Below are 21,049 nucleotides of genomic sequence, written 5' to 3'. Positions count from 1 at the left end.
CGGCGAAGGGAAGTAGCTGACGCAATGGGACGACGAGTTATCTCGTCGGCGGCAACAACGATTAAGGTGGCCAATGCCCTCGCGATCGTGGCCCGCTACGACAGGGAGTTATGGTTCAAGATCGCCCCCTGTTGGACTTCCTACCGGATGACAAAAGGGCCGAGGCCCTGGAGATCTTGCAAGAAGGCGAAGTGGCGTCGGATCATGCCATTATGGTGGCAATGGACATTGCCGACACCGGTTTCCACCAGCTAGGCAACGGCATTTGCCTTAGACGATGAGGTTGGCTCAAGGCGACGGATTTCCACCAGGATGTGCAAGCCAAGGTGCTGGACATGCCGTTCGATGGGAACAACCTGTTTGGGAAAACGGTGGATGAGTCCCTCCAAGCCATCAAGGTGGACACAGAGACTGCTAGGGCCCTAGGCGTCCTCCGGCATCGGAGGCCGTCCTTTCGGAGCGCCGGAAGCAAGCAGAGTGCCTCCAAGGGATTCGGCGGTGGCTCCTCTACGTACTGCCAAGTGGCCTGCTCCTCGTCGCAGGAAGCCTATAGAGGACGAGGCCAGGGAGACCAAGGCGGCAAGGCGTCCGCCAAGCAAGATTGAACCGACAGCGGGGTCGGGCGCCCACCGAAGCACCCAGGTGGGAGGCTAGCTGGCGAAGTTCGTCAGCGTGTGGGAGTCCATCTCCACCGACCGTTGGGTGCTGGATGTCCTGGGCCAGGGACACGCCCTCGAATTTCTAAAAAAAATGTGCCCCCGCATTCCACCCGTGGTCAGGAAGGAAAATCACGTCCCTCAACTACTCTTAGAGGTGAGGGCGTTGCTCAGAAAAGGTGCCATCGAGCTTGTCCAGAAGAGGCTCTGGGGCTCCGGAGTATACTCAAGGTACTTCCTAGTAAAAAAGGAGACAGGAGGATGGCGCCCAATCCTGGACCTGCGACGGCTGAACAAATACATCAAGGCATAGAAATTCCAGATGGTCACCCTCCAGCACGTGCTGGGACAGCTGGAGGAGGGCAGTTTCCTGTCGTCGTTGGATTTGGAGGATGCGTACTTCCACATCCCCATTCTGAAAGGTCACCGAAAGTTCCTCAGGTTCGTGGTCCAAGGACGGCACTACCAGTTCAAGGCCCTCCCGTTCGGATTGAAGTTGGCACCCAGGGTGTTCACCAAGTGCCTCGCACCGGTGGTGGCGCGGCTGCGCCTGCAGGGGATCCACGTCTACCCCTACCTGGACGACTGGCTCATCCGAGCAGGGACAAGGGAGCTTGCTGTGGATCACACAGCAAAGACCGTCCAGCTGCTCTCGGACCTGGGATTCTCCATCAACTTTCCCAAATCCCACCTGGTCCCGTCGCAAGTCGCACTGTTTCTGGGAGCGAAGCTCGACACAGTGGCGCGCCTGGCCTCACCATCGGAAGAAAGGACGAAGGCTATCCTGGGCAAGGTGCAGCGCCTGCTGGCCATGGACGTGGCCTGGGTGAGGTCCATCAAGTCCCTCCTCGGGATGATGTCCTCCTGCATATATCTCATGCGCCTGTGCAGGTTTCGGATGCGCCCTCTGCAAGAGTTTCTCAACTTCCGCTGGATCCAAGCGACGGGCAGCTTCGAGGACAGGATCCCACTCAACGAGACCTTCCGACGAGCGATCCGGTGGTGGGGCACCCGCGCTCATCTGACGGCGGGCTCAGACTTTCAGACCCCATCACACCAGATAACGGCGACGACAGATGCCTCCCTGGAAGGGTGGGGAGTGCACACCGGAGAACTTCACGCGAGAGGCCTCTGGCTCCCGGAGGAGAAGACGCTCCACATCAACATCCTGGAGTTCCGTGCAGTGTTCTGGGCCCTCAGGTCCTTTCTCCCGTCCCTCCAAAGGCAATGTGGTGAGAATCTTCACCGACAACACCACCACGATGTTCTACATCCGGAAGCAGAGAGGAACCAGATCCCTAGCCCTCTCCAAGGAAGCCCAGGATCTGTGGCATTGGGCCGTCGCCCAAGGGATGTTTCTGGTGCCCTTTCATCTGGCAGGGATAAAAAACACCATCGCCGACTCACTCAGCAGGGAGCTGCGCTCGTGCCACGAGTGGGAACTACGTCAGGATCAAGTGGATCGACACTTCCGACGATGGGGAAAACCCCAGATCGACCTGTTTGCGACAGCGACGAACTCCAAGTGCCAGAGGTTCGCCAGCAGGTTCCCCCAGCCGAGGAGTATGGGCGATGCTTTCTCGTTCCCCTGGGAAGGCCTGTACCTTTATGCGTTCCCTCCGTTGCCGTTGCTGCTCCGACTCATCAACCAGCTCAAGAGGTCCCGGTGCAGGATGATCCTGGTCGCGCCGGCGTGGCCGAGGCAGATCTGGTTCCCGGACCTTCTGGACTTCTCAGCGTCCCCACCAGTCAAGCTGCCGGCAGACGCGGATATTCTCTCCAGAGAAGGAGGCACCATACTTCATCACGACCCAGAGTCGCTGAACTTTCAGTCCTGGCTCCTGCAGCGCTAGAGTTTGGAGGGTACGATATCCCGGCTGACTGCAGAGAGGTCCTTGCAAAAGCCAGGGCATCCTCAACCCTCAAGTGCTAAGTGGAAGATATAAGTGGACATAAGTGGAAGAGGTTCTCTGTCTGGTGCCGTGCACAGAAGATTAACCCTCTACGGATTACGGCCCCTCAAGTGCTGCCGTACCTACTGTCGCCGGCCAAGGCTGGACTGGCTCAGGCCTCCATCAAGATACATCTGGCTGCGATCTCCCGATACACCAGAACCACAGGACGGGCATCCTTGTGGTCCCATCGCCTGGTGAAGGAATTTATGAAGGGACTGTTCCGATCGTTCCTGCTGGTGAAGGCCCCTGCCCCAGCGTGGGAATTCAACGTGGTGCTGACCAGGCTCATGGGGGTGCCATTCGAGCCCCTGCATTTGACGCCGCTGAATTTTCTGTCGTGGAAGACTGCGTTTCTTGTGGCCATCACCTGCGCACGGCGAGTGGGAGAGATCCAGGCCCTATCCTGCAAGCCTCCATACTTCACTTTTCACGACACGAGGGTGGTGCTGAGGATGCACCCCTCGTTTATGCCCAAGGTGCCGTCGGACTTCCACCTCAACGAGCCCTTGGTGCTACCTGTTTTCTTCCCGTCGTCTTCGTCTCCGGCCGAGAGGACTTTGCACTTGCTGGATGTGGCTAGAGCGCTGAGGTTCTACGTGGACCGAACGAAGAGTTTTCGGAAGACATCACAGCTGTTTGTGAACTTTGGACCTGTGAACCAAGGGAAGGCTCTCTCGAAGGCTTCCATTTCCAGATGGCTCTCCGGGTGCATCATGCATTGTCATCGGTTGGCAAACCGACCGTTTCCCGGCCGTCCGAGAGCCCATTCGACCAGAGTGATCGCTGCTACCACAGTGTTCTTGTCTGGTGTGCCCCTGCTGGACATCTGCAGAGCTGCTACGTGGAGGTCGACACACACCTTCACGAGATTCTACTGCGTCGACCGGGATTCCAGGGAGGAGTCCAGAGTCGGCCAGGCAGTGCTGCGCAACCTGTTCGCTTAAGGTGAGCCTGGTGGGGAGGTAAGAGATCCTTAATGTTGAGTTTTATGTAATGCTTGATGTTGAGCCTTACCACCTCCCGTGGTTGTGCATGTGTACTTCTACGTATTCTTATATTCATGAGCATGTGAATCCATGCCAGATCCGATGCTGAAGAAGGAACAAGTTACTTACCTGTAACTGTTGTTCTCCAGCATGGGCCTGGCATGGATTCACATGCGAACCCTCCCTCCTGCCCCTCTACGGCTCTTCACTTGGTCATACTGCCACTTTGCGTGCTACCAAATCTGAAGATGGCTGCCAGAGGCGGGGCTTAGGGAGAGGGCAGTCATTGGCTGGGGGCAGTATGACCCAGAGACCAGTGATTTGTTACTACTGAGAAAGACAGATCAGAAACAAAACTGATACATATTTTTTCTTTACCGAGGATTCCCAGCCTGACGGGGAATATTCATGAGCATGTGAATCCATGCCAGACTCATGCTGGAGAACAACAGTTACAGGTAAGTAACTTGTTCCTAGGCTGTCAAGGAAGAAAAAACGAAAACCGCCAAAACATGGGGGACACAGAGAAGCGGGAATAGGATATGGATGCAGAGAGCTAACAAATTGGGACACTACAATGGGATTGTGGTAGAGGGAATTGGATGAACATTATACAAGTCGAAGCCAGCTGTATCTCCGGTTCTTGAATAGTAGATAGCCTCTTGGTGACTCTTAGTGGTGGAACTTCTTAGTTGGGCTCTATTTCTCCAGCATGCGGTCTGGCATGGATTCACATACTCATGAATATTCCCCGTCGTCAGGCTGGGAATCCTCGGTAAAGAAGAAATCAGTATCAGTTTCGTTTCTGATCTGTCTTTCTTAGTAGCAACCAATCACTGGTCTCTGGGTCATACTGCCCAGCCAATGACTGCCCTCTCCCTAAACCCCGCCCCTGGTAGCCATCCTCAGATTTTCACCGCATGTTCAAGTGTTGGGAGTCCTCGTGCTATAGCTCTCGAGCTTTTACTGCGTTTTGTGTTTTTTCAAAGAGTTTAATCTCATTTTTTCAGTCAATCGAGCCTCAAGCTCCACTGTTTCTACTTCCGATCAACGGGGACCCGTTTCGGAATTTTCTACGCCCCTCAAGGGTGACTTTTCGTCGAGTTACACTTCTTGGAGCCTTCCAGAAGATCTGAGTCCTACCTCGTGGACATGGCCCAGGACAAGGGAAGCTAGATGCCCGGATCCAAGCTGTTCAGGAACTGCCCTGGATGTGGATTACAGAATGTTTTCAAGGAGGATGAGCATTCGAGATGTCTCTACTGCCTTCACGAAGACAAAACTCACGTGGAGAAGGACTGTGCGTTTTGCAAGAACTTGTCAGAACGGACTATGAGGGATCGTCAGACCCGCCTCGCCAGCTCGCTAGAGAAGGGCCCAGCAGGTGAGAAGAAGAAGTCTGAGTGGTCTTCTAAGTCCTGTGAGGGCGCCCTGGCGATGGGGGCCCAACAGAAGGCAGAGCACCGCGAGTCCACGGGCACCGGGATAGCCGAAGGGTCAGGCTCCTCGGCTGCCAGGCAGGGCGCACTTTCACTGACGCCATCAACCACGAGCCAATGCTCTGGCTCGGGGAAGAGAAAATCCGAGAACCCGGCTAAGCTTCTGGAGAGGCCCCGGTCGATCTCGAAGGGATCAGCCGAGGGGGGGTGAGGCGGTGACCCCTCCCCCAAGGTGAAAGCCTCAAGTGCGCCCAAGGTGGTGAAGGCCTTGATTCACCCGGAGAAGGCCTCTATTGAGGGAGTCGCGGCGGTCCTGGCAAAGCCTGTGGAGGCTAACCCAGTGGAGGCGACCTCGGGCCCAGAGTTTCCCTGCCACCACGGAGGGAATCCTCTTTTCAGCCCATCCATAAGACCCCCGTGAAGACCCCGGTGGAAAAAGAGGGGGGAGCCAGTGGCCGTCACGGACACGGATACAGCCTCTGAGGAGGAGCTGGTTGAAGTCGTGAAGGGCCTCAACAAGAGGTTCGAGGAGGTCCAGTCCCATGGGGGAACCCAGAGGAGGCGGACGAACAGAACGCCGGTGGCGCCGACGAGACTCGTGCGGAGGAGGAGCAACCATCGTGCCCGTCGCAGCCAGTGCCCGAGCCTCAGGACAACTCGGTGGCCATTTTGATGGCAATCCAAACCTTATGCACAGAGATAAGGATGAGATTGCCCCTCACCCCAACGGACGACCCAGCAGAACTGGGCCCGTTGGGAAGCCCTCCAAACAAGCGGAGGAGAGTTCACCCCACCCCCGCCTTTCCAGCCCTCGCGCCCTGCTCAGCCTTCATCTCCTTCCCCTGATCTTAGGGATGACACTGGAACGGATACGGATACGACGGGGGACGGATGACGACAGTGGTGACGACGGGATGGGCCTTCCATCACCGCTCCCTCGGGCCTCCCCGCCCGACGAAATTGACTCCTTCCACACCATGATTGCCAGGGCATCCGAGCTTTTTCAGCTCTGTCCTGAGGAACAGAAAAAGGAAGGTTTCCTCTATCAGCGGCGCAAGGCCAAGAGGAAGACCATTGATTGACGAAATCTGGGAGGAGGGACTTGCTCTCCTGAAGAATCCGTCCACGACGCCTGCCAAGAGGGATCGGTACGAGAAGAAGTACCAGGTCCCCGATTCCGCCCCTTTGTGCCTTAGGGCACAGCCGACCCTGGATTCGGTTGTCTCGGCGGCGGCCAAGAAGAAGGCAGCGGGGGCGTCATCCTCAACTTCGACCTCCCCACCTGACGACGAGGGAAAGAAGCTGGACACCATGGGACGACGAGTCATCTCGTCTGCGGCAACGACATTTAAGGCGGCCAACGCCCTATTGATTGTGGCCCGCTAGGACAGGGAGCTGTGGTACAAGATCGCTCCCCTGCTGGACTTCCTACCAGACAAGAGGTCGGAGGCCCTGGAGATTCTACAGGAAGGTGAGGTGGCGTCGGCCACGCCATAACGGTGGCCACGGATATCGCTGACACCGGAATCCGCCAGTTGGGCAACGGTGTTTGCCTTTGATGGCGGGGATGGCTCAAGGCAACTGATTTCCGCCAGGACGTGCAAACCAGAGTTTTCGACATGCCCTTCGGCGGAAACAACCTGTTTGGAAAAACAGTGGATGAGTCACTTCAGGCCATAAAGACCGACACGGAGACGGCTCAGGCCTTGTGAGTGTTGCAGCAATGACGGCCGCCCTTTCGGAACGCCGGAGGCAGACAGGGTGCCTCCAAGGGATCTGGTGGCGGCTCCTCGACATACTGCCAGGCAGCCCGCTCCTCGTCGCAGGAGGCCTACAGAGGACGCGGCAAGTCAGGAGGATCTCGTCATCATCGCCAAGGCGGCAAAGCCGCCTCCAAGCAGGACTGAACCGGCCGTAGCGTCGGGCCCCCACCAGAGCACCCCGGTGGGAGGCCGGCTGGCGAAGTTCATCAGCGTGTGGGAGTCCATCTCCACCGACCGTTGGGTGCTGGACGCCCTGGGCCAGGGACACGCCCTCGAATTTCTAAAAAAGTGCCCCTGTATTCCCCCCGTGGCCAGGAAGGAAAGTCACATCTCTCAACTGCTGTTACAAGTAAGGGCGATGCTCAAGAAGGGTGCCATCGTGCTCGTCCTGAAGAGGCTCTGGGGCTCCGGAGTATACTCCAGGTACTTCCTCGTCAGAAAGAAGACAGGCGGTTGGCACCCCATCCTGGACCTGCGGCGGCTAAACAAATACATCAAGGCACAAAAGTTCAGGATGGTCACCCTCCAGCACGTGCTGGGACAGCTGGAGGAGGGCGACTTCCAAACGTTGCTGGACTTGGAGGATGCTTACTTCCACATCCCCATTCTAAAAGGACACCGAAAGTTTCTCAGATTCGTAGTCCAAGGGCGGCACTACCAATTCAAGTCCCTGCCATTCGGGCTGAAGTCGGCACCAAGGGTGTTTACCAAGTGATTCGCCCCAGTGGCGTTGAACACACAGCGGAGACCGTCTAACTTCTCACGGATCTGGGCTTCTCCATCAACTACTCGAAATCCCACCTGGTCCCGTCGCAGGTTGCACTGTTTCTGGGAGCCAAGCTTGAAACAGTGGCGCGATTGGCCTCACCGTCGGAGGAAAGGATGAAGGCCATCTTGGGCAAGGTGCAGAGCCTGCTGGCCACGTGCGTGGCCAGGGTGAGATCCATCAAGTCCCTGCTCGGAATTATGTCCTCATGCATCTACCTGTTGCACCTGTGCAGGCTACGGATGCGTCCTCTACAAGAGTTCCTCGATGCCCGTTGGATACAAGCGAAGGGCATCTTTGAAGACAGGATCCGACTCAACAAGGTTTTCCGCCAAGCGATTCGATGGTGGGGCACCTGCGTGCATCTCGTGGCGGGCAAAGACTTTCAGACTACGGTACATCAGGAGACGGTGACGACGGACGCCTCCCTGGAGGGATGGGGAGCGCACACCAGAGATCTGCACTCGAGAGGCATTTTGCTCCCGGAGGAGAGGTCACTCCACATCAACATCCTGGAACTCCGAGCTGTGTTCTGGGCCCTCAGGTCGTTTCTCCCGTCCCTCAAGGGCAAGGTGGTGAGGATCTTCACCGACAACACCACCACGATGTTCTACATCCAGAAGCAGGGAGGCACCAGATCCCCATCACGGTCCAAGGAGGCCCAGGATCTGTGGCACTGGGCCGTCGACCAGGGGATGTTTCTGGTGCCCTTCCATCTAGCAGGAACAAAGAACGTCATTGCCGACTCACTCAGCAGGGAGCTGCGCTCGTGCCATGAGTGGGAGCTGCGTCAGGATCAAGTGGATCGACTTTTCCAACGATGCAGCAAACCCCAGATCAACCTGTTTGTGACGGCGACGAACTCCAAGTGCCAGAGGTTCGCCAGCAGGTTTCCCCAGCCAAGGAGCATGGGCGATGCTTTCTCCTTCCCCTGGGACGGCCTGTTCCTGTATGCGTTCCCTCCGTTGGTGTTGCTGCTCCGGCTCATCAACCAACTCAAGAGGTCCCGGTGCAGGATGATCCCTGTCGCACCGGCGTGGCCAAGTCAGATCTGGTTCCCGGACCTTCTGGACTTGTCAGCGTCCCCCCCCCCAGTCAGACTGTCGACAGACGCAGATCTTCTCTCCAGAGAAGGAGACGCCATCCTCCATCACGACCCGGAGTCGCTAATTGCAGGCCTGGCTCCTGCAGCACTAGAGTTTGGAGGATACGATATCCCCGCGGACTGCAAGGAGGTGCTTGCAAAGGCCAGGGCGTCCTCAACTCTAAAGTGCTACGGACACAAGTGGAAGAGGTTCTCTGTCTGGTGCCGTGCACAGTAGATTAACCCTCTGCGAATTATGGCCCCTTCAGTGCTGCCATACCTGCTATCACTGGCCAAGGCGGGACTAGCTCACTCTTCCATCAAGATCCATCTTGCAGCGATTTCCTGTTACAGGACTACGGGACGGTCATCCCTTTGGTCTCATCGCCTGGTGAAGGAATATATGAAGGGACTGTTCCGATCGTTCCCGCCGGTGAATACTCCGGCCCGGTGTGGGAGCTCAAAGTGGTGTTGACCAGGCTCATGGGGCCGCCATTCGAGCCTCTGCTTTCGGCACCATTGAAATTTCTGTCGTGGAAAACAGCGTTTCTTGTGGCCATCACCTCCGCACGACGAGTGGGAGAGATCCAGGCCCTATCCTGCAAGCCTCCATACTTGACTTTCCACGAGACGAGGATGGTGATGACGCACCCCTCCTTCATGCCCAAGGTGTCGTCGGACTTCCACCTCAACGAGCCGTTGGTGTTGCCAGTTTTCTTCCTGTCGCCTTCTTCGCCGGCCCAGAGGGCTTTGCACTCGCTGGATGTAGCTAGAGCGCTGAAGTTCTACGTGGACCGCACGAAGATTTTTTGGAAGACATCACAGCTTTTTGTGAACTTTGGACCTGTGAATCAAGGGAAGGCCCCCCTCGAAGGCTTCCATTTCCAAATGGCTCTCGGGCTGCATCATGCACTGTCATCGGTTGGCAAACCGACCGTTGCCCGGCCGTCCGAGAGCCCATTCGACGAGAGCGATCGCTGCTACTACGGCATTCTTGTCTGGTGTGCCCCTGCTGGACATCTGCAGGGCTGCTACGTGGAGGTCGACGCACACTTTCACGAAATTCTACTGCATCGAAGGAATTCGATGGAGGAGTCCAGAGTCGGCCAAGCTGTGCTGTGCAACCTGTTCGCCTGACGGTGGGCCTGGTGAGGAGGTAAGTGTTGCTTAATGTTCGGTTTATGTAATGCTTAATGTTTAGCCTTGCCACCACCCGTGGTTGTGCATGTGTGTACTGCTATATATTCTTATATTCATGAGCATGTGAATCCATGCCAGACCTCATGCTGGAGAAGGAACAAGTTACTTACCTGTAACTGTTGTTCTCCAGCATGGGTCTGGCATGGATTCACATGCAAACCCTCCCTCCTACCCCTCTGCGGCTCTTCACTTTGTCATACTGCCACTTTGCGTGCTACCAAATCTGAGGATGGCTGCCAGGGGCGGGGCTTAGGGAGAGGGCAGTCATTGGCTGGGGGCATTATGACCCAGAGATGTTTTCATTACCGAAGATTCCCAGCCTGACGACGGGGAATATTCATGAGCATGTGAATCCATGCCAGACCCATGCTGGAGAACAAGTTACAGGTAATTAACTTGTTCCTTATCTCACTTCTGACACCATCTGTCAAATCTAGTAGAATTAGTGTGAGGCCAGCACAGAAGTTTTGGTTGTTAAATATGTATATAAGAGATTGTTACTTAAGTGGACCAACTAAGAAAATGTAATGGTGTCTCTTTGATTTTTATACAGGAGGTAACATATTACACCAACATATTACAAAAAGGGACCCCAGACTGAGGTTTAGTATGTCTCAATCTGGGGTCCCTTTTTGTAATATGTTGGTGAATCTGTCCCTCATAGTCTCTTGTTTGAAGGTTAACATCATTAATTGTTCTTTAGATTCAGGTCTTCATGTTCTCTTTCTGTGCAATTCGGAGACCCTTCACCTGGTGTGCACCTGGGTATCTGCCAAATTATGTACTGGATAGTAGTGGAATAAGCCTCCACCAAGACACTGGCTACCTGAGCTGCTCTACAGGTTTAATCTGCTTCTCAAACTCCCTCTCTTACGTCCCGGTTTAGTTCCCAAAACACCATCTTTGTCTACCTTCTTGACGAGTCAAAATGGTTTCATACCTAATGGAGGGGATGTTGCCTGTATATTTTTCTCTCTTGCTGACTTCTCCCTCCAACGCTTTGCCACCTGCATGTTTTTCCACTACTCCTTCACTCACACTGCTTAGTCTTGGTGTGTGTCTGCTCTTCGATTACTTCCCTCTGGTTATCTCCTCCAATCCTCAAACTCTCTTCTAACCCCCTCCTTAACACTCACACGCCTCCCCGTTGATGTTATATGATATGATATTTTATTTATATTGTGCTCATACACAGGTGTTTCAGAGCGCGACAAGGCAATGGAGGGGGACAGGGGAGTACGAAACAATGATCTTTCTAGGCCCAGTGACATTGAGAAGGTGCAGGTGCATGGGAGAGGGGGAGGGGAAAAGTGCATGGAGGGGAGAGAGAAAGTGGAAAGTGCAGAGCAGAGGAGAAACAGGATAAATAATAATAAAAATAAGTAAATAAAATCAGCACAAAGTTGTAGTGCAGCCAAGTGGCAAGTGCTAGGTTTGAGGCAGCAGATAAGTGCAGGAGGGAAAAAAAGGGGGGGGGGGCATGGGTACAGATACAAACCCCAGTGCAAGGGGTGGCCTGGAGGCAGTGCGGTAGGGTGGCAGGGTGAGCAGGAACCTGGGACCAGAGACAGAGGGTGTCCCGATGCAAGGTGCCAAGAGAGCAGATCAGGTGAGAGGGTCGAAGGCAGAAGCAAACAGGAAGGTCTTGAGGTGCTTCCGGAACCTGAGATGGTTTTTCTCAAGTTTTAGAGTGGCAGGGAGGCTGTTCCAGAGGGAGGCCGCAGCCGAAGGCAGAGATCTACCCAGCCTTGGGTGTTACATCCAACCTCCTCCTGAACCCATTCCTCTACCTCTAACTATCACCTCCTGCATCCTTTATGCCCCTTCTTTTTCTTTCTTTGTCTCTCCCTCCTGCCATATCACTCCACATGATGCTTCCTCTAATCCCCTCCTTGCTGCTCAATGCCATCCTTTTATCTCCCTTCCCCTTTCTCTTTCTCCATCTCTCTCCCTCTCCATCTCTCGTCAGCCTTTATCCTTCCCTGCCTAAATCTCCTTCTGCCTTTGCCTCCAAATCTCTCCATCACTCTTTCACTGGCTTCAAAAACACACACAATTATGATATTGGCTTATATAGTGGTCTGCTGCCGCCGCCTGGAACCACCCTACCGCACTCAGCTATTCAACTGTATCAGTCTTGGAATTGGATTGGCTATTTTTTAGATTGTCGGCGACTTCCCCATTACCTCTGTTGCTCTGCCCCGCTCTGGTCTTTGGTTAAGGGTGGCTGCCATTTTGGAATTCCACTTTAACGCAGGGAATGCGGGTGCTGCCGCTCCGTGTGCAGTGTTAAAACAAGATATTGCTCAGCTGCTTATAACCAGTAGAAAGAAGGTTCCACAGGGCGTGATTTCGCATGCCAGGTGTGGGAAGCAGTAACTTTATAGTGGACAAAATATTTCCCAGGCTCTAGTAATTGTATTGGAGACAGTAAACCACATGGACCCCCGACCCCCGGTCCCAGGGACTATTGAGCAAAAGTGTGCACACAATTTGAGTCAGTGGGGGTACTAACACGGTTAAGCATTTTTTTCTGTGGCTGTGCTTTGCTTTTAACAGAAGCAATCTCTATTTGCTTATAAACTTAGTTGTTGAACATTCTAACTTTATCAACATGGCTGCCTTGCTTCCTTGATCCTACCTTCATTACACACAACGAACACAACATGTAGTAACGTGTTTTAAGTGTTGTTTGTTTGTTTATTTATATGGCGCTCCAAACCCAAAGTTATCCGGGCGCAAGTATACATGTTATATATATATTGGTTACATTGGGAATGAAGTGTTAGTGTAATAACATACCTGTGCCTGGATCACGAAGCCTATTCTTTAGTTCTTGTTCAATTCTCAGAACAAATCCCTACACTTTGAACCTTTGGTTAACACCATCCCTGAAGCTATGAAGGCATTGAGACCTTTTATGGAAGCTGCAAACCATAATCTTCATTTGCTTGATGTGACTCTATGGAAAAGAATCAATGAAATATAACTAGCTTCAGCACACACCAGACATAATACCTACCGAGAGTAGAGAAAAACGTGTTGCTTATTCAAGTAAACATAGTGAAGAAATGAAACACAAACAGGTGAAAGGGGAACGCAGCAATTGTCATATGCCACCCTGAAAGGGGGGAAGCAGGAAAAGATGTGGCTAAACAATCGGAGTGCTTCCACTCAACTCTACTGGGGTTGTGCGCACCCACCTTACTTAATGTACAGCCAAGCCATAAAATTGGAGCAAACGACTTTCGTCACCAGAGAGAAAACCCAGAAGATTGACAATGCTTTTCCTCAATAGAGAAAGTAACACAGTATGGCTTGCCTGATGCTGTTAGAGCATGAGTTTTACTTTTTGCTGAACATTTCAAGAGCTACTTCTCACCATAAGGTTGCTCTCATTCCTCTGTGCTGCAGCAGATGGATGGAAGATATGCCCTACATATATTTTCAACTTACTTTAGATGAGATGAGCAAGAAGATCATACCGAGAATGTTTTCCTGCATCTATGCATGGCATGTAAACGTCAATGCACCCTTGCATGTTACACGTCTCCTGATGGGGGGCATGTCTGAACAGTGGATGGTTCACTGCACTGTTGCCCTGACCCCCATGGTCATTGCCTCAGGCAGTGCTGTGGCTCTCCAATGGGGGTGTCCTTTCACGAAGATGCCATAGGATGTGCTCTCACAAGAGATACATTTTCAAAAGGTTGAAGGGTGTGCTTGACAGGGAGTGTGCTCTGCCCATGTGCAGGGGCTCAGAGCTAGAGCGCCCATTCAGCTCAGTGGGTGTGCAGCTTCTAGTTCTCATAGTCCATGAAGGGAAGGGGAGGCTGGAAGTAGAGTACTCCAGCAGCAGCAGCGGCAGCCATTTACCAGTCAAGAGCAGACCTTGAATGAGGGACTGCGAGGATTCACAGCCCGTGCAACGGTGCAGAGTTCTGAGTAGCTCGTATTCTATGGAAAAGGGAAGAGTGAAAGGGCAGTAGGGCGGTGGCCTCCTGGATGGGTCTGGGTTTGTTCCCCTGACCTCTTGTGCGTTTAGACGTATGGCCGCTGTGAATGTGTTATCACAAACTAATGCAAACGACCGCGGGTGCCCTGTGAGAGAGGAAGCTTACCTAATGGTGCTTAAAACTGTTAAATGATGCTGTGCGCCCACCAAGAGCAGTGTCAGGGGGTGGCTGGCCATGTGCAGGCAAGTAGCCCCTGAAAGAAGCCATTGTGGCTTTACAAATCTTTGTATCTGGCGAGGGCAGAAGGGGAGGGCTCGATTGCCTGTGCCATAAATGGCGAGGGCACCAGGTCAACTTGCCTCTTGACAGGAGATAGGGAAATAAAGTATCATTTGCATTTCAGCATTGTTCGCGTCAAGGTTTTCAGGAACGAGCTGGCGAGATAAGCTTGTGTAAGGTGAATGCCCCGCCCCCCATGTGAAACTGGAGGCTTGAGAACTTGTGCCGCCCACGTTTAGACTCTACTTTTCCGGCGTTGTTGATTGTTAGCGCGGTCTCTTGCTATAATAGTAGTGAGGTTTCCACCTTTACAGTATCCTAGTGTTTTATTTTTTTGATTTCACCGTCCATTTAAGCCGGCTAGAAGCACGAAATTCTTTAGCCTAACTGAACGTGGCTGTAATGGCCCCTGCGGTGTAAGGCGACATGTTTTTGGATGTAATGCATACTCGTGTGTCTGGTTAAATCTTCTACACCATAGAATGTGCTCTAAACAAAGCCGCCCGCCTGTCCATCGCGTATCCACTGTGTAGAGTGTCACCCAGCATCCATCTGCAGTGGGCCCAGCTGGCACCGTCTGCGGCTGAAAGGCTGCTGCCGCCGCCGCACACATCTCGCGAGACTGTAAGGAATACCCCCGTGTTGGGTTGTCAGGCGGAGGAGGGGACTGCAGTTCACATTTTATTTAGGCAAGGAAGATGCCAGCACGAACAGGTCCAGCTCATTTTATCATGCCAGGTTGTTGAGGGAGATGCATACTGTGTGCATGTGGCATAGCTGTAACAACCCACACCGGCCCCCGGGCCCTGTATTGGCATGCCTGATTTTTACTTCCACTTGGTGTTCCTGTGTATACCTCCACACGGTTCCCCATAGCCGTGCCCTCCACCCACAGCCCCCACCTGAAATAACACACCGACTCAGATTTGTGGATGGACAGGCCGCAGTTGCTTTATTAAGCAGGAGGTAGCTTAGGTGTTGCGTTACTTGGTAATACAGCATCAGGATTCTGCTCTGAGCTCTCTCTTCGGCAGGGGCCTCCCTCTGGAACAGCCTTCCTGCCTCCCTGAAACTTGAGGAGAACCATCTCCAGTTCCGGAAGCACCTCAAAACCTTCCTCTTTGCTTCTGCTTTCTCTCCCTCTCTCCCCTGCTGAAATTCCTGGCCGAAACTGCACTGGTTACCTGGCCACCCTTTCTGATCTCGGGCCCAGGCCCCGCCTTTTGCACACCTGCACTGCCCCCCTGGCAACCCCCACACCTGTGGACTGTTTTCTGTATCCCTACAGTGCCCCTACCAGCACTTATGTCTGCTCTTACCTCGCACTTGCCGCCACCACCTGGCCGTTTTATTTATTTTATTTATTCTTCTATCCCATGTACTGCACTTTCCCCTCTCCCTTCCCCCGGGTACTTTTCCTTTTCTCCCTTACCATGCACTTGCGTGATCTGAATGTCACCTGGCCTAGTAGGATCGTTGTCTGTCTTCCCACTGTTTCCCCTCCCTTACCTTGTCGCGCCTTGAAACACGTGTGCATATGCGCGTTATAAATGCCATATCATATCATATATCGTATCATAGCTACAAATCCTTACACTTCCCCACTTGGTGGCGGGCAGCATCCATTGGCCTCAGCTCATCAGGAAACAAGTCTTTTTTCCAAGATTAGGGTGTTTATAAGCACCACATAGGGGATGGGCCACCCCCCATCTCTCCCCCATAACGCCCTTTAGCATCTCAGGTTCCCTCACCCACACCCACTTCCTGAAGCTGGCGACAGCTAGTCTGGGGAGAGGTACCCCCAGCTGGTCCCTGCTGTAAGGAGGGATGGGGACACGTAGGTCCTGGGGAGGCCTGCTGGACGATGCGGCTATGGCAGCATCCTCCACAGGCCTCCCTCTGCTTGCTGTGTCCCCTGGCTGGAGGTATCTACTATGTTCTTTTGGGGTGCCGATTTTGTGGATATGTTTAGTACAGCTTGCGGGAGCCATAGCCTGTACATGCCATTGAAATACCTGTAATAGGCCAGCTCAAATTTTCATTAATCTCCACCTAAGGCTACCATGTAGGGAACCTGGCTGCTTAACATTTTTGTGATTTTCTGTTAAATGTGTTGAGGAAGCATGTTTCCCCAGCCTACTCCCCATCACTTTTGCAAAGCATGCTCGTTAGTGCAGCAGCAATAGTCCAGCTGAACATGAACACGTAGTAACCGGTTTACCGTTATGATTGGTGGCAGATTCCCCAATGTGAATAATGGCTGCCAGCGACCTTCTCTCACGAAAAGCTGTCCTAGATGTAGTAGGAATGGGCTACTGCTACTGCATAAAGAAAGCACACGTTTATTTAGTGAATGCCTTTTCATGTCTAGTAAAAGGACAACGCTTGTTTACAATATTGAAAAGGAATGCACACAGTTTCAATACGCCATGGCTGCTAAACCATCTTGTACTATCAAATATTCCTGACGCCTACAGATCCAACCTCTATGATATGTCTCCTCTTTAAATGTGTGTTTGTCAACATTCTGGTCAAAACAGACATATCGTAGACGGTCCCCAGCGTTGCATATAGTTACTGAGCATGTGCTTGGAGTATGTGATATAGTGACAATCTAAAGTCATTCCTGGCAAAGGTGAAACTTTGGCACAGAGACATCTCTTCTCGAGTTAAAGTCAATGCTATTGGATCGCCTAGATAAAGGGTCATTATCCTTACTGATTTTCTTGACCAATCGCCGGTGTTCGATTTGTTCGATCATTCAATTTTGCTCACCACACTATCCAAGGTGGCTAATTTTTCACCCCAGGTTACATGGATAGCATCTTTCTTGGCGAGCAGACACAGCAGAGTATGCTCGGATATAGCAGAGGCCTCCTCCATTCCAGTTCTTTTTGGGGTTCAACAGGGAGCCAGAACATCACTGTGCTTATACAACATCTTTATGGCCCCCTTTTTTCCCGATTTAGAGGCAGAGGGGATTATATTCTCCAACTACACGGATGACACTCTGTGTTGTCCCACTTGCAGGTTGCTTCTCACAGGATGAATTAGAGCTAAATAGAGTTTTTAACTTCATCGAAAAGTGGATGCTTAATAATAACTTGGCACTAAATAAGAGCTAAACAGAACTAATGATTGTGGGAAGTCCAGCCGCCCTCAGCAAATTGGATAGTAAATTTTGCTCTTTCAGGTTAGGGGCAGAACATATCCCTGTTCCTAAACTTAAAATCTTGGCTGTCAGCCTTGATCAGTCGCTATCAATGAGTCCTCACGTTAATAGCGTTGTATCAGCATCCTTGTATTGCTTTATCACCTCAGGCCTCTAATTACACAGGACAGTACAGCAACAATAGCCAGAGCTATCATCAGGGCCAAGATGGACTATTGTGGTCGCTTGACAGGCCTTAGCAAGTGTGATGTGCATAGGCTTCAAACCATACAAAACAGGGCTGTAAGAGTTGTGATGAACCTGTCTCGCAGAGATCATTTTACGGAAGCTACTCCATTGGCTCCCTATAGAAGCACGGGTTAAGTTTAGGATTCTTGCCATAACTTTTAAATGTAGACAAGGCCTTATGCCGGTAAAATTTGCAGGACTTTAGCTCTGAGATCCTGTGGACAGAACCTGCTATTAGTCCCTAGGAGTATAACTGTTAAAGCAGATAAGGGTGCCTTCCACTTGGTTGCCCCAAAACTGTGGAACCCGTTACCGACTAACTTAAGATTCCAATGTTCCCTAGAGGCATTTAAGAAAGAACTAAAAATGTACCAGTTTGAGTAAGTCTAGCGATCCCCACATTGCATACTGGCTTTAGAGCCTTCAATTTTCATGAAGGAAAAACAAACAAATAGATTAAAATAATGTGTTCCATGTATCTGTCTACGTCCCAAATGTCTGCGCCTTTATGCCTCAGGGTCCACAGTGCACGATACAAATGATGTGATGTAATGTAATCAGAAACACACTGATTTGAAAGCAGTTGATTCGCTTCGCCGTAGCATTGCTGGCACCTGGCATCAGCCATTGGGTGAAACATTAACATCTAATGTGTTTATTTTAAAGGGATGGCACAAGCTTGGACGAAGTTGTCGAAAAACAGGGCGATGTGATTGAATACCTTCAGCGGCACAACGCGATCCTCAGCAGGCGGCTACTGGCCATGGCGTCGCAGCAGGCCAAACACTGAGCATGCCCCTGGGAGCCGAAGACCATCTTGTGCCCGGCAGCGCCGGACCGACTCGATGTCGGAGGCTGTTAATGGCCTCTGAGTCCGACACTGCACTATATCCTGTGGACATTTGTACCTACTACTTCTCCTCTTGTGAATGGCAGTTGATCTGTGATTCTGTGTACACGTTTTTTTTTTCAGTTCTACATCAGTTGATGCAGTGCATTGAAAGACATGATAATTACGTTCTCTATGGTGATTTTTTTCCTCTCAAATATAAACAATAAAACATAATTTATATTACAAAAACGTGCTAGTCTTTGTGGAGATAAAGAAGCAAACGTCGACGAAGTGGACATTGCTTGTGAAGTTGTGCTGGAAGTACACTTGTGGCGACTTATACATGCAATTCCCTGCTTTTGAAACGTGGAAGTGCATTGCTCGCTGGGCGCAAAGTGGTGTGCGTACAGTGTGGCTCCCTCAGTCTTGGGGATGTCTCCTGGGCCGAGATCTCCGCCACTGCTGCCGCTCTACTCGTGTGTCTTTGCTGCCACTTAAGCTTCATCCCACCCCATCCCATTCACCGCTTTTGTAGGAGGGGCGTTGATTGGGATCTGGGACAATGAGAGCGAGGTCTTAGTTTGACGGCCACCTGTAAATCGCCTTGCACTTAGTTGGATCGACATTTATTTTCTTTGCAGCTAATCATTGTCACTTTGTTCCCGTTAGGGCCACCTTTGAAAAATGCAGCATATCTCTCTCCGTAGAGCCGATTAAGGAAAAGATGGCTTGGAAAATAAGACTGAATGGGTTTACCATAAGTACGTTTTGAAAGTTGTTTATATATATATCCATCCTTGTAATTCTGTAGGACATTTTTGGATTGGAGAATGAATATTGGCCCGAACTATTTATATACATTTATAATTCTAACGTATGTTTTTTTTGTAAGTCGCTCAAATAAAGAAATTGATTGATGCAACTAAGTGTGTAAGTTCGAACAATAGACCTTCTTGAGCGATGTGTCACACGCTGTCGCGAGACTGCACTTATCTAGAGCTGTTAACATGGACACACAGCGGACATGAGTCTTTTATTAACAAAGTCCTTGCAATGTCACTGGCTGGAATACACGTTAATACGAGTAACACTTTAAAAAACAGCACATTGGATATTGCAGCAGGCATGTGATGTAAGTGGACACTCTGTTGCAGATGTCTCTTTAAAACTCATGGAAGAAATGCTCCTTTTTAAAAGGATTCTTAGCCCTGCCAGGAGGAGGACGCCCCACCCGTTCATCCTACAACCCCGAGAAGTTAGCCATTTTTGTTTTCAACAAAACTGTATTTGCTTAACATTACACCGAGGATCGATTGTGTGCTGCCTCTTCATATTGTGTGTGTCAGTCACATATTGGTATACCTTTCACTGCAATGCATTGCCAGTGGGAGTCAACTGCTTTTTTTCCTGTGATTTTGCAGACATTGTACCATGTGGTGCCCACCTTTTTAAAGGTACAAAACTGAAGTCCTACAAAGTCAAATTTTCTTTTATAGCCAGTTGCCGTCCTATTCTTAATGTTTTAATATCATTTACACTTTGCGATGACAAACCTTTATCTAGCAACACAACACTCCATTATCTCTTTAACCCTGTATGTCTTCAGCATCTCAGTCTGTGTCATGGTAAATGCAACACTGTTTCCTTTCCCAGCTGTCCCTCTGCCCTATCTCCACTTATACTTTATTGTACTTGCTTGCACGATACCTTTGCGCTCTAATAATTAAGTCTATCACAGTAATTAGGTCTGCTGAATCGCAAAAACTATCTCTAAACTAGGAAAACCTTCTTCTATCAGAAGCTAATAGAGAAATCAACTCTTCTGTCTATTTTTGAAAGGCCTCCTTGAGTGTTTCTTACATCCATTACTCAAGACAAAGCATGCGCATATGTATGGACTTTAATTTGGCCGCCTATCATGCAAGATGCCTTGGAATTGCACTAGACTAGGGTGATCAGATTTTAAAAGTAAAAAAAAACGGGACAGGGCAACTAACATAAGAATAGGACACACTCTTGAAATTGGCTGTCCAGACACTGCAGTTAAGTAGCGGTTGAGGAAAAGGGGGTTTAAGTGTTACTGTTCAAATAAACACATATTATAATAATTCATTTATTACAAACTAACACTATCTTAAGTTTGAAAATGCAGTAGTTCTCTTGTGTGAGACTGTGCATTCCTGCCTGCCAGCTATGAAGACCTACTACCAAAAACCGGGACCACTGCAGTTTCCTAGGGAAACATAATCTTGAGCAAGGGGGACAGAGCACCAAATTCGGGGACAGTCCCGGAAAAACTCGGGAATCTGGTCACACTACAGTAGGCATATGGCTCAGTGGTCTAATGCATCCACTGCAGAGATCTGTGTTTGACCACATGGTCACAAGTTGAGTCCGGCCAAGTCTACTCAGTTTGCTGAAATGAGCATCATTAATTTGGGTAGCAATACAAATCTTTTAACAGCTGTCAGGCCATCCCGGGGTGAAAGTGTGCTCTCTATAAATGCACATGCTATATTAATATGTAATTCTCTCCTAAACCATTCCAGCAGTATGAGAGAGCACACACTGCCGGTGTGATAAGCCTGAGGTGGCCAAAGCAGACCCCACCCAAGGGGCACCTTGGTATAAGCCTGCAGCAATAAGTAAACAGGAGACCAGTCTGATTGGTATAACAAGCTTCTTGTATTAGATAGAAAATAAATACACTGAATTATCAGGTGATAATTAGGG

At 51.0% G+C, this 21,049-nt stretch overlaps 1 protein-coding gene across 1 annotated transcript in view; it reads left to right on the top strand.

Moving 5' to 3' along the window:
• TMEM192 (transmembrane protein 192) overlaps nucleotides 1–18,565 on the top strand; it is a 925,211-nt gene extending 906,646 nt beyond the window's left edge. Inside the window, exon 6 of the mRNA XM_069631380.1 lies at nucleotides 18,151–18,565. Within this exon, the coding sequence (XP_069487481.1) occupies nucleotides 18,151–18,274 (124 nt within the window). The 3' untranslated portion in view covers nucleotides 18,275–18,565. The remainder of the gene's footprint in view (nucleotides 1–18,150) is intronic.
• The last annotated feature ends 2,484 nt before the right edge of the window (nucleotides 18,566–21,049 follow it).

This window comes from Ambystoma mexicanum, chromosome 6q, assembly GCF_040938575.1.
Source record: "Ambystoma mexicanum isolate Mex_15411 chromosome 6q, UKY_AmexF1_1, whole genome shotgun sequence".
In the NCBI taxonomy this organism is placed as follows: domain Eukaryota; kingdom Metazoa; phylum Chordata; class Amphibia; order Caudata; family Ambystomatidae; genus Ambystoma; species Ambystoma mexicanum.
This window is presented reverse-complemented; position numbering and strand designations above follow the sequence as displayed.